This window comes from Patiria miniata, unplaced genomic scaffold (assembly GCF_015706575.1).
Source record: "Patiria miniata isolate m_02_andy unplaced genomic scaffold, ASM1570657v1 HiC_scaffold_2, whole genome shotgun sequence".
Classification (NCBI taxonomy): domain Eukaryota; kingdom Metazoa; phylum Echinodermata; class Asteroidea; order Valvatida; family Asterinidae; genus Patiria; species Patiria miniata.
The window spans coordinates 2,907,016-2,919,422 of NW_024037058.1; the positions used below are offsets into that span (position 1 = coordinate 2,907,016).

The 12,407-nt window shown below is 40.0% G+C and overlaps 1 protein-coding gene across 1 annotated transcript in view; it reads left to right on the top strand.

Moving 5' to 3' along the window:
* The first annotated feature begins 369 nt into the window (after positions 1-369).
* The window catches only part of LOC119726834 (Fanconi anemia group J protein homolog), a 65,459-nt gene continuing 53,421 nt past the window's right edge, over positions 370-12,407 (top strand). The window contains exons 1-15 of the mRNA XM_038198690.1: positions 370-482; positions 641-779; positions 1,370-1,483; positions 2,504-2,615; positions 3,003-3,050; positions 4,270-4,452; positions 6,040-6,146; positions 7,160-7,289; positions 8,052-8,151; positions 8,448-8,537; positions 8,826-8,928; positions 9,359-9,481; positions 9,609-9,704; positions 9,969-10,104; positions 11,618-11,664. Coding sequence (XP_038054618.1) covers positions 370-482; positions 641-779; positions 1,370-1,483; positions 2,504-2,615; positions 3,003-3,050; positions 4,270-4,452; positions 6,040-6,146; positions 7,160-7,289; positions 8,052-8,151; positions 8,448-8,537; positions 8,826-8,928; positions 9,359-9,481; positions 9,609-9,704; positions 9,969-10,104; positions 11,618-11,664 — 1,641 coding nt within the window. The remainder of the gene's footprint in view (positions 483-640; positions 780-1,369; positions 1,484-2,503; positions 2,616-3,002; positions 3,051-4,269; positions 4,453-6,039; positions 6,147-7,159; positions 7,290-8,051; positions 8,152-8,447; positions 8,538-8,825; positions 8,929-9,358; positions 9,482-9,608; positions 9,705-9,968; positions 10,105-11,617; positions 11,665-12,407) is intronic.

The following is a 12,407-nucleotide window of genomic DNA, read 5'->3' on the forward strand; positions in this document are numbered from 1 at the left end:
TCCTCATCATTAGTAAACCATGGGGCAGTGTGTGGCCCCTGTGGACATATCGTCTACCGCCAAGCTGGAGAAGAGACCATCTCAGTCTCAGCCTTGATCTGTGGTGGATGATGACGGCCCTGTCCCAAATTGCATACGGTGGACAGAACCTGACAACCTCATGCATTAAAGTCAGAGAGAAGGTTTACACACAGCATATTACCGGTAGTTGTAGCTACCTGGCACATTAGTATCTCACCCTGAGTTCCTCACCCTGGGAAATGTTCCATCATTATCAAAAGGGAGCTTGACCGATATACAATGCAACAAAAAGGTATACGTTGACTTGGGAAGAAATAGCCTCAGCTCTGGACTTTGCAGGTGATCAAGATGAATAGCGAGAAGCACTCAGATCTCCAGCTCCTTGTAGATGCCACCAACAACCAAGCCAATAGCATTGGGCTTGTTGTCAATGCTAAAAAGACCGACAATCTTACAGAATGGTGAGCAGCAAATACTAAGGGATGTCTTCATTGACTAAAAACGAGTTGAAGTAGTAGAGAACTTCAGTGACTTCAATGGTTCCATTAACAACAGAAACCCTGTCAATGAACTAAACTTGACAGACTTGCAAAGCATCAGTGGACTTTAACTGGCTCAGGAAAATCTGGAACAGCAAGGAGATGTCTCCTAGATTTGACAACTCGAACATGCTCATCAAATTTTCTTGCAACTGTGAAACCTGGCAACTTAGACGAGCCAAGAGAAAGAGCTGGATGATCTTGACACAAGAGCCCTTTGTAGGTTTCTTGGCATCGGATGGAATGACTTTGTTTGAATGATGAGCAAGGAGAATTCCAAGCAGCTCTCTGTGCCATCCATCACCTCACTTTACATCTCCACTGCCTGGGCCATGAACTGATGCTGATCATTTCCCATCAAGACCTGCAAACAACGTCTTGCATTGCATTCAGGCAAACCTGACAAAGACAGGATGACAGATGACTGACTGTGGAGAGGGACCTCTGTCTGGTCAACAAATGATGGGGTGACACCAGGGGACTGGCTGGGAATGGAAATCGATGGAGTGCCGTGACTGCCTCATGTGTGCAAAGTTGAAAAAGTTGAAGAAGCAATGGGGAAAAGGCCACGTCCAAACCTCTTTCCTGGAGCTCGTCAAGGTTTTGGACATTTTGTGGGCACATGCTGACTAGAGATGTGTTTATCGCCCTGGATGCTAGTTTCGAGCACAACCTAAGTCTCCACTTCACACTGGGAGGTAGTCAAACCAGCCAATACCTCGGAGCCAGTAACCTGGCATGAGTTCCCCTCAAGCTAATGTTGTATTTTGTATCTTGTTTACTTATTTGTAGGCAGCTGCTTTACATAGATCACCATGGCAACAGGAGGGGGAGTGGTCCCAGGAACCTCTTACACCATCGGTGGGGTGAAGGTGGAGTTCCCATGCAAGGCTTACCCAACACAGCTCTCAATGATGTCTATGGTGAGTGGTGATGGATACACATGTACTGTACATGTATGCACACACAGACCATGGCATAAGGTGAACTAAGCTACACATAGTTAAATATGGACTTGGTACATCTCTTCTCTGTCAAATTTGAGGTGAATTTCTTTGACCAAAAGATCCCATGGGTTTGTGCACATTCATGAAGAAAAAATGTACTGTTGGACGGGCCGTCACTGCGTTATGGGGACCTTTTTTTACCCCTCAGCCGAGAGGCTCGAGGGGTATTGTCATCGCCTACGGCGTCCGTCCGTATGTCCGTCCGCCCTTACCAGGGACCACTTGTTGGGTACCCGTCCTTTGTTCGAGGTACCCCACAAATAAAATCTGTTATTTAAATTTTTTATTGTTAGGCCAATTTGGACCGAGTGATGGGGACTTTCTGCTGTCCCCACAGCATCTTCTTTCCCCATAGTACCATGGAACAACTCGTGTGTAGTCCCAACAGTTACAGAACAATTATGTGTGTACTCACACAGGTTAAGTGAATCAGTGTGCACACGTGATGTGTCCTTCCGTGGCTATCATGAGTAGGCTGCACTTTAGCTTGCATGATAAGCAATGGTAATGGAAACATTTAAAAGCGCAAAATGCGATCGGTCTTGCTGGCCCTGTTATGGAAACATAACTTATATTAAATCAACTTAATCAAAATTTGACAATTGAAAGTTGTTGATTATATCAGTAAAGAGTCTGAAAAAAGAGAATCTTCAATTTTATTCTTAAACAAAGTTGTTCCAAGTACTATGTCTTCAATTTTGAAGTCTAAATTTCAAAATGTTTGCCATTTTCTTCAAATGTTAAACTATGTTTGCTCTCATAATAAGCATCCTGCAAATGTACAATAAAGGCTAAAAATAATTGGAATAAGGTTCAAATTTATTAATGTGTTTGGCAAGGAAAACAAGCTTTTTGAGAAGTTGCCAATAAAACGAATTGTCACATCACTCTCTTGTTTTACTTTTAAAATGAAAAGATAACCCCTTTCTTTTCCAGATCATCAAGGGGATTGAACGACGACAGAACAGTTTGTTAGAAAGTCCGACAGGCAGCGGTAAAAGCTTGGCTCTGCTGTGTTCCTGTCTGGCATGGCAACAGAATGAATATAGTAAGTCAAACCTAATGGCATTGTTTCTAGTCACTCACAGTGACTCTTGTCATGACTATTGTTACAGCTAGATTTTCTGTTAACACCGTTTGGGCCCCACCCCCAAAAGAGGCAAAATTCTGGATTTTTGTTTTCGTGATGTAGCACTTGGGTGAGCTGTCCAAATGCGAAAAAGAAAAGTGTAATTATCAGAATTGTTTTTTGTGCGCACATCCCCAAATTTTTAATGTCATAGTCTCGCCAATAAAGGGTCAGAAAAATAGTCATCAAGTGGTTTTGAACTTGTTGAGGTATCCATAAGTGATCCAGAGAGTTTCAAAGAGTTTACCCAAAAATGCATATGGCCCCCCACTGACCACTGACTTGTGTTTTTGTTTTCATTCACAGAAAAACGCAACGAAGAAGACATTGAGGCAGGTATTTTTGAGCAAAACGGTAAGTCCTTTATGCTGACTGTAGCACCGGATAGAAGGAAGGGAAAAAAATCACATTAATCTAAAATATTGTGGCAAGTCATGGGTTGTCCAGAGTTTTCAACATTGTCACGGTCTTGTACCAACATGTTCATGTAACCCTTTGTACTATAAAGTAAGTGTATGCGTCAACGCACGTGCATTGCCAGAACATGCATAAAGCTCTTTGAGAACGCACCGCCAAGTTCCAATGCTGCTCTGTGTGTAGTGGGCGCAGTTTATGTTGAAAAGACGTCGCACTTACAAACCAGATTAGGAGCAGCACATGTATAAATCCTTGATAAAAACAATGACATGATTAGAAAGTCAGGTTGCATTTCTAGTTTACTAAAAAAAAAAGTCCTTTTAATGCCAATTTTTTTTCAGTATTTTTTCTCAACTGATTATTTTCCTGTTTTGTTTTTATATTAGAAATATCAATATTTTAAAACACCTTTTAGAGTCGCACTGGGCCTCTTCGACCCCCCTTCCACCGTATGCTTTGTACAACTGTGAAAATTGTGAAAACATTGGATAAAATTACTCTGCCTGAAGTAATCTACTAAAGAGAGCAAAGTTATTGCGATAAAATGCAACTTTTGTCACAAATAGCCATGGTTTAAGACCAAGCAATGAATTTCTGACTTTGTGAAATACTTCTCCCCACAAAAATGTCACACATCCCACAGAATTAGCATCACTCTTCAAAATTACGAGTCAAAATAGAAATGACAGTTTCCAATCAAAACATCTGATGGCATTTTACATGTTACATGTAACTTCAGGGCACTACTGAGCTTAAATTAAATTAGATTTGAAACTTTGTAGGCAGGTAGTGTAAAGTAGTGAGGGTTTCGATAACATCATGTGGAAGAATCTTTTTTGAGAAGATGTGTGATTCTGAAAAGAACCAGTTGGTTGTGAAATTCAATCTTCCGATCAGTATGCTCTGATCGTCTTCAGGAGAAAACAACATGCAATCACAGCATACTCTTCAGAACGTCGAGTTTCACAACCAACCGGTTCTTATCAGACCAACACATCTTCTTAAAAGAGATTCTTCCACATGGTGTCACCGCAAAACCTCACTTCAGGCTTAAATTGTCCCCTATAAGCCTTGTGATGATTTAGACCTTTTGGTATCATTACAGTTTACATGTAGAAGCATTCAATCAAACACTCCATTTTTTTGTATTATTCAGAGTGCCAAGGGAGTTTTGTCTGTACTTGTGATTGTAGCAAGACATCACCTCAACAGTCAGCCAAACCGTGTACAATTACTTCACCCCCTGTTGAGAATGAGTCTGCTCCAGCTGCAGCACACCCGTCCAGCAACAATGGAACTTGCCAACCCGCGAACTCAAACGGTAGTTGTTGCAGTCAAGGTGACAGTGCTTAAGTATTTATTACTATATGTTTACCTCATACATATTCATGAGCGTGAGCTGAATTCTTACTGGTCCAATCACCATCATGTGTATGCTGTTAGTTTTGCTTTTTATGACGTGCGCACGGGAGGATTCCACCTAGGGTGTAAAATACATGCACGCATAGGCGACTATTGCATAGGTTATCCATGCCATAGTCTACAATGCATGCTCTTAATACCAGGGTTCCCGTGTCCTGGAAAATGCCATTGAATTTTGTTTTCAATAAGCCAGTTCGGTAATAGTCTAGGTCAAAGGTCATTTGAGATAGAATCGCTGACGTGATGTTACGCGATGTTACGCCATGTCATGCGAACGCCCGTTCTGCTCATAATTAACAAGCCTTGTGCGCCCGGTAACCTGTGCGTAAAAGCGGCTTCGATGCGCGTTCAATTATCCTGAATGACCTATGACCTATATCATTGTGTATCATTGAAAAGTCATGTTTTTTTATAAGACCAATTTTTTTACAAATTTTCTTTTGTGTATTCATAATTTAGCATCGGAAATCTGATTTTTATACCTGACAAAACGCGACAAATTTCGTTGATACAAGCATTTTTGATTTCCAATTTTTATTTCCATGTTTTTCTGTTTCGGTTAAGTACTTTGCACAGAACAAGTTTCACAGTTTTGATCTGCATTTTGATGAACTAGGTCATGGATTTTCGTAATTTGGTAATAAAAAAGTCATGGGATTATCTTGTCCTATTAAAGTTGCAGGAACCCAAATACTTAAAAGCAATCGTGGAACTATTGTCCAGACAAGCAACTTTTTCTCCTTTAGCATTTCATACTATTCATTACAAAGTGTTAAATTTAGGGTATCAACAAAACAGTTTTAAAGGGAATATACATCATTTGCTTTTGCTGTAATTTTCAGAAATGGATGGAATTGGGGGGTTGGAAATATAAAGCAAATATAGATGCACTGACTTTTTGAAGGTTTTGGGTTTGAAAATGCTATAAAAACCAAGAAAAACGATCATTTTCCTGTAGTCTGGTTCCCTGACTCCATATAAGAAGAAACAGAGCAGTTTACATACATTGGGGAATTGTAAGGTCAGGGAACCACTCTAGCTGGCTCGTACCCGTTCATAGGTTTGTAATCGATTGCAAACAAGTGCAATGGTCAATTGGGGCCGGTATTTGAAAAAAAAGCCAGTTGTTTCCAACGCTGATCGGCCGATCAGCGTTGGAAATTGATACAAAAATACCACTTTTCTTGAAAATGACAGTATACCAGGTGCCATAATTTTACAGGATGCTTTAGACTGTCATTTACCAACATCCTATTAAGGTATTTCGCAAAAACTTGGTAGTTTTGTTTTTCGATGTTTGCAAATGTTGTATATTCCCTTTAAGAAAGTCATTTTTTTCGTGGAAAATTGATATTTGTCGGGATTGAGTCGTGAGTTTTAATACTTGATTTTGAATTTGTTTTCAACATTTCCTATGTTCTTGCAGCTTACGTGGGGATTACATGTATATACTATGGTCTATGAATTAATTTGCTTAATTTTTTATTGTTGGTTTGTTTTTTAGAAAAAGCTCCAAGCACTTCAAAAACTGAAGTTATAGTGATAGATGATGATGATGATACTGATTTTCAGCCAAGCAAGAAGAGATATCGAACACCAGGAGCTAGCGGGGTATGTCAATCACTATACATTCACTACATGTACATGTACCATTCTGACCCTTATGCGCAACCACAAGATGGCGCTATTACAATGAAAAAAAGTCTTCCACACACATTTAAAATGCAAGTTTGAGAACGCTTTTTTGATTAGTGATACATACATAAAAACAAAACAAAGAGAGAACAACAAAATGGCCACAGTTTATTGGTAATTTTAGTATATTGTAAATTAAGGTATTTTGTTTGCAGAGTGTAATTGTGCATCAATGTGATGTCATTTCTAGACAAGTTTGAAGTCATTTATTTTGCATTTGTATTTACCAGCACTAAATTCTGTTTATATTATTTTAATCCTTTCTTGGGAATGAAAACGACGGTTCCTTAAAGGAGACTTAGCAATCGGCAAAACAAACATTGGAAGAAGAACCTGGAATGATATATAAGGAAAACCCATGGAATCAGGCACATAAACTCAGTCCACAAGTTGAATGGGATTCACAAGGATGGCAGTTTTACAGCTATATCCGGAATTTGGGCTTCTTCGTGATTAGGGAAGAAATCTCGCACATGTCATCTATTCGCAGGCCAAAACAATAAATACATGTATTGTGTGCATGGAGAGGAAAAAAAACCTGCCAAATGTTGTCATTCAGCCAGTAGGAAAATTCATTAAACGTTGTTTGATAGTCATAAAAAAAATTTGTTTAATTTAAAAGCTAAGTGTACTGGTACGCGAGTCTTGGATAATTGTGCGTGCCTGCCCAATGGGGGTTGCCATGCTAGCACGATACACAAATGTTTGTATTGTACGTTCATGGACATACGTATCACGTGTGTGGTGTTGCGACGTTATGGTATGTATGGTGTATTGTGATTATGCCAAATTTTTCAGGCCCTGGAACAAAAAAAAACACTGCCATCTGTGGATTTAAAACTGGATTATAGAGAAAGAAACCAGGAAAGTATGACTGCACCAACCTGACTCCTTGTCTGATTGATATATTGACTCAATGTGTGCTACAGGGAGTATGTAAGAAGAGCAAAGGTACCAAGGGCGTTGTCTTTGAAGATCCTGCGGATGAGAGTCCCCCTGATGCTAAGACCAACCCTCACACACAAGCTCACTGGCAGATGAAACTCAAGACAGAATCAGGTACTCATGTCAAGGGTTACGTCACTCATGTTTTTTTTAAAAGAAAACAAGTGGTAACAGGCAGATGTTGTAGGTGGAGTGTCATGGCCTAGCAGTTAAGAACACCGGACTCATGCTCTGGTGTTTCAGAGGCAACAGTGGCCTGGGTTAGAGCCCGCCGGACACTTGTGCCCTTAAGCAAGGCACTTAACCATTATTGCTTTGTCTTTCGGATGGGACGTAAAGCCGTAGGTCCCGTGTGTTCTATAATGCACGTTAAAGAACCCAGAAACACTTGTCGCTAAGAGAAGGGGTTCGCCCCGGTGTTTCTGGAAGTGCAATTATCTTCAGCCATGAAGTCTGCACTTGTAAGGAAGGAGGGAAGGTATGAAGGCCCTACCATGCCTACTGAACCATACAGAAACCTACATGGGATTCAGTACAAAAACACAAAGACCCTGTGTAGAGATAAACCTTGGGTCTAGTAGCTGAAAGTCAGTTTGACTTCCAACCAGTCAATGAAGCTGGAAATCAATGAGATTAAAGACCTCTGTGCGCCATCTTGAATTCAGCTAATATCCATTATCAAGCTTCATCACAAGTGAGGCCTACTACAGTAGTTCATAATCTTGTTCATGATTTACAAACTAATGCAACATGATTTTATTTTGAGATTATTACAACATTACTGGTACCTTGATGTTTTCTGAAATGATTGCCTTCTACTTCTTCCCTCAAACCATGGGGTTATATTATACAATCAAAAATGATTTTTCGCCACAGTCAGTGAGGATTCTGCAAAGTCGTCTTGTCCGTGTCCCTGTCATTCTTCAAAGGTCAAGGACCTAGAAGGCAAGCAGAAAGATACCTACAAATGTAGAAAGTAAGTCAAATAGAAATCATCTGTTGGAAATTTAGAATTATACTGGTTTCAAATCAACTTGCATTTTGCTTACTGTGATGTGTGCTTTGTGTAAGTAAACATTTTTGCTCTGAGGAACAGTTCACGTTTCTTTTTTTCCTGTTTTTACTGTTCTTCGTTACTTTGTAGAACTTAAGTCATAGTTGCTGAGTATTAACTTCGGGACTCCTGGCAGGCATTTATTATGCTTCGGGGTGTAACTGAACATTTGTGTTTAACTGAACGGACTTTTGTATTAATTGTCACACATTTCGCAGAATCCCTAAGATTTACTTCGGCACACGAACTCACAAGCAGATTGCTCAGATTGTGAGAGAACTCGGCAGAACAGCCTACAAGGACGTTCCGTAAGTAGTGATTTCAATCCTGAAAATGTATCATGACGACTCAGATCATTTCCAATTTTCCAGAAACTCGGGTTTCATGCTTAAAATTTGTTTGGTCATCTGAAGTAATAATGATTTTGAGAAGGTAGTAAATTTCATCCATTCTTTTAAATTAATATGCAGTGTCTGAAATGTAATTGCTGAACCGTCATTCCTTTCATATTATTTTTTTTTTTTAAGACTTACAGTTTAGAAATTATACATGAGCAATCATGAATGTTTCTTTTTGTTTGTTCTTGACTATCTTAGCATGTGCATACTTGGTAGTAGGGAGTATACATGCGTCCACCCAGATGTATCAAGGAGTTTCAATAAAAACGATGGCTGCAAAGAATTGCTGGATGGACGAAATGTAAGCCGAGTTTAGTATGCTCCTAGTTTCAGAATTACCGGGTTTTTTTTACAAAAATATATGTTTTAAAGAAATTACCATCTTTTTGCTGTGAGACTACATATAAAAACAATTTGACGCTTTTTTGTATATCGTTAAGAGAAATTCTTAATGTTACTGTCCATTTGTTTTGTCTCACTTTTTCTTCCCCAAACCTCCAACATATCACAAAAATTCAGAATTTTTCTAAACCATTGCAGTGGCAGCCTTTTCAGAGTTGTAGCCAAGTTGCCACAAGTCAATCACATGTCATCCAGTTTCAGTCCAAGTCACAAGTCATTCAAGTGATTTGTGATTAAGGCATTCCTTTGTCATTGTTCATCCCTTGTTACTTGTGACCTGAATTATTTGCCCACACTTTTTCTCAGCATATTAGTTTCTTTACCTGTAGGGTCGTTCCTGTAGATACTACAACGGAGCCCACAAGATGAAGAACCAGTGGCAGCTCAGGGACCGTGGTCTGACTGAGGCGTGGGATATTGAAGACCTGGTCTCACTAGGCAAGAAAATCAAGGTATATCAGGCTGCACGGCAGTGGCAGAGGCTCTATTTCTTGGGCTTGTTGAGCAGAAAATGTTACTTAAAAAGACCTTGAAATGTATTTTCTTTTCAAGTTTAATTTGTGGATTGTTTTCTTGCAGGCGTGTCCATATTTTGCAGTGCGTTCTCTCAAAGATGAAGCAGACATCATCTTCTGTCCATACAACTACCTGATTGATCCAATGATCCGAATGACGGTATGTCAAGAAACCCTCTGATGTTCAGAGATCAAAGCAAATATCTTGCACTGATACTGTTCATGTAAAATCATAGATGTCAGATGTAACAGAGGCCGGGGGAAAAGTGGGAAAAGAGCCTGGCGACAATCAATAAAAAGTACATGGCAGTTTCACTTGCATGTTATTGCAGCAGTGAAACTTATCTGTGCTCCCGAAAACTTGAATACTTGGTATCTTCAGGATTGCCCATAATTGACCTATATCATGTTCCTTATTCCCTAGATGGATATTAACATGAAGAATCAGATTGTTGTCTTAGACGAGGCCCATAATATCGAGGACTCAGCGAGAGATGCTGCTAGCTGCAGTGTGACTGCTGACCAGCTAGAAGAGACAGTAGCTGAGCTAGATAACCATAGTGAGTAGGCAACAGCAACAGTTACAGAGGCTTCCTATCCAAGTGGATAGTGACCTCATAGGTTTAGCTATCTGTATCTTTTATGGACCATTCCGTTGTTTTGCATTGTGTATGCATACGTATGTGCTTAGTTGTTTGGACCAAAGCACCAATCCAAAATGACTGCCTCCAATGAAAGCCTCGTATCTGCAGCTAGTCAAATCATACATGATTAAATAATCAGAAAGATGGTGATATAATTATTATTATTATTATTAATAATTTCTGGTAATGAAACCAAAGATTCCTCAAAAGCGCCCTAGGCACTGTAGCTCGCAAGCCTGAAGAAACCTATGGAGAGAAGTCAACGAGAAGTTGTGACTGTTTTAGAGGTGGGAGGAAAAGCCCAGAAGAATATTCTGGGGAAAACCCACAGAGTCAAGTAGGGACTGAAAACCCAATCCACATATTGGCCCAGGCGGGATTCAAACCCAGGTCACAGCGGTGGAAGGCGAGGAAAGTACTGCTACCCAACCTGACTCCCCTTATTTACTATGTCGTTTCAACTGACCCAAAGTGCGCGACATATCTGTGCATAACGGATAGCAAGTTGAGTATGACGTCACAAGACCACACAAATTGATGACCTACATGTATCTGGTTCACTTACCGTATCCGTTCGCTTGTGAAACCTCTTTATGCTCATGGAGCTGCATATCAAAGAACAAAATGTGCTTGGCAAAAACATAGAATGGAGACCTCACATCACACATGTATATGACAGCAGGCAGTGCCCTTAACGTTTCTAATATCTCTTTAGTTGTTGCACCTATACAATACAATGCAACCATCTCTGAATTCTTATTGTACTTCTTTGGTATGCTGACACATCACATGGAATCAGCTTCCTATTTGTATATGTGTGGATATTAAAGCTTCTCTTCTATGTTTTTCGAATTCATCACGAAAAATAAAGTTTGGTTTTAAATTGCTATTTTCTAGCAATAGAAAATTTGTTCACTTGGAAATGAGACTTTGAACAAAAACTCCACCCATGTTCAGTTATGGAGTATCCACTGTACAGATTGTTGAATTGTTTGCAGCCACATAATAATAAAGGTGTATCTCTATGTGCGTTATGGGTGCAAAAACAACCATAAAAGCGTAATTTTCGTGGGTTAAAATCATCCAAAGTAGAAGAAGAAAAAACACACCGCATGCACATACATGTATGGTCCCATGGTACGTCCCATGGTACGCACATGTTATTTTATTGCGTGAATGCCGACAATGTGTTCAATGTCTCTCCCAGTGGTCTCCCCCAACTCTCCCTTTCTAACCGTTGAGGGGGTATTTGTGCACGGAGCTTATTGAGTAAATCTGCAGTTACAGTATGTTTTCTTACTAAGAAATTGTTATTCTCACTCTTTGTCAATTTTTGTAGACACTCTTAGGATGATGGTCTATGAAATGTTCATCTGAAAATGTCTATGAAAATTATGTGAAAATAAGAATGGCTTCTTGTTTGTTTCAGTTAAACAGGAGTGGAGAGAATACCATTGTAGAGTCATGCACACAGTGGTAAGTTTTTTCCCAATAAAATATAAAATTGAAGTATTTGTTGGGTGAGTGCGGAAAATGTAATTCAAATCACTGAAGCTTGCTCTACTGGATTTCATGGTTTGTGGAATTACAAATAGTGCGTTCGATTACTTCCCCCCGCGCTTACTCGTGCAAGCGTGACTGCGTTTGATTTACCTCTCACGTGACTTCTTGCGCTTACTCGAGCCTGGCCCAAGTAACCGATTCGCCGAGCTGGTTAGTTGGGTAAGTATCCCATAAGGCCATGCAATAAACATGGCTGCCAACGTGACGTCCGGTGGGCGCCTCAGGCCGTGTGCTTCCAGAGCTACAGCTACGTCTATTGTCAGCCCGTCCCCGCGTATTTTCAATGGGTGCGGACCTAGACCTAGCTCTAGACAGTTGATTCGGATGCAGCCTCAGTGTCATGTCAAAGTTCAACTCAGCTCTTGCATGAAACTTTACCCGAAACCGTCCGTTTTTTTAGCTCCACTGCGCATGTCTGTCATCATGCAAGGAGCCAGGCGCGAGTAAGCTGGGGGAAGTAATCGAACACACTCAAAGTGAGATATTGAGGACAGTGTTGGTTCACCCACTGTTCTTTCAAATTGGAGGGTGCTCGTGCATTTTGGGTGTGGCATTCTATAGACTAAGTTTTAAAATTGAATTGATCATTTTTTAGCATTTCCAAAGTTGTGAGCTTTTGAAACCGCTTTTTTTAAAAAGAGATTCATTGCCTGTTA